Source organism: Myotis brandtii, unplaced genomic scaffold, assembly GCF_000412655.1.
Source record: "Myotis brandtii unplaced genomic scaffold, ASM41265v1 scaffold434, whole genome shotgun sequence".
NCBI classification, from domain to species: domain Eukaryota; kingdom Metazoa; phylum Chordata; class Mammalia; order Chiroptera; family Vespertilionidae; genus Myotis; species Myotis brandtii.
Window position 1 is genome coordinate 570895 of NW_005366599.1, and position 269 is coordinate 571163.

A 269-nucleotide genomic window follows, 5' to 3' on the forward strand; every position below is an offset into this window, starting at 1 on the left:
GTGCATGTGTGTCCAGCTGCCCTGGGCGGGCGGCGCCTCCAAACCGCTCTCCGGCTCCCCCTGCTCTCGCCAGGCCATCTTCGAGATCCTCACGTCCGAGTTCTCCTACCAGCACAGCCTGGGCATCCTGGTGGCCGAGTTCCTGCAGTCCCGGGAGCTGCGGGCCACCATGACCCAGACCGAGCACCACCACCTCTTCTCCAACATCCTGGACGTGCAGGGCGCCAGCCAGAGGTGAGGCCGCACCCGCCCTACAGCCCCCACCCACC

General features: G+C 68.4%; 1 protein-coding gene across 1 annotated transcript in view; it reads left to right on the top strand.

Moving 5' to 3' along the window:
* Positions 1-4: 4 nt before the first annotated feature.
* Positions 5-269, top strand: part of ARHGEF16 (Rho guanine nucleotide exchange factor (GEF) 16) — an 8566-nt gene continuing 8301 nt past the window's right edge. Inside the window, exon 1 of the mRNA XM_014546160.1 lies at positions 5-234. Coding sequence (XP_014401646.1) covers positions 5-234 — 230 coding nt within the window. The remainder of the gene's footprint in view (positions 235-269) is intronic.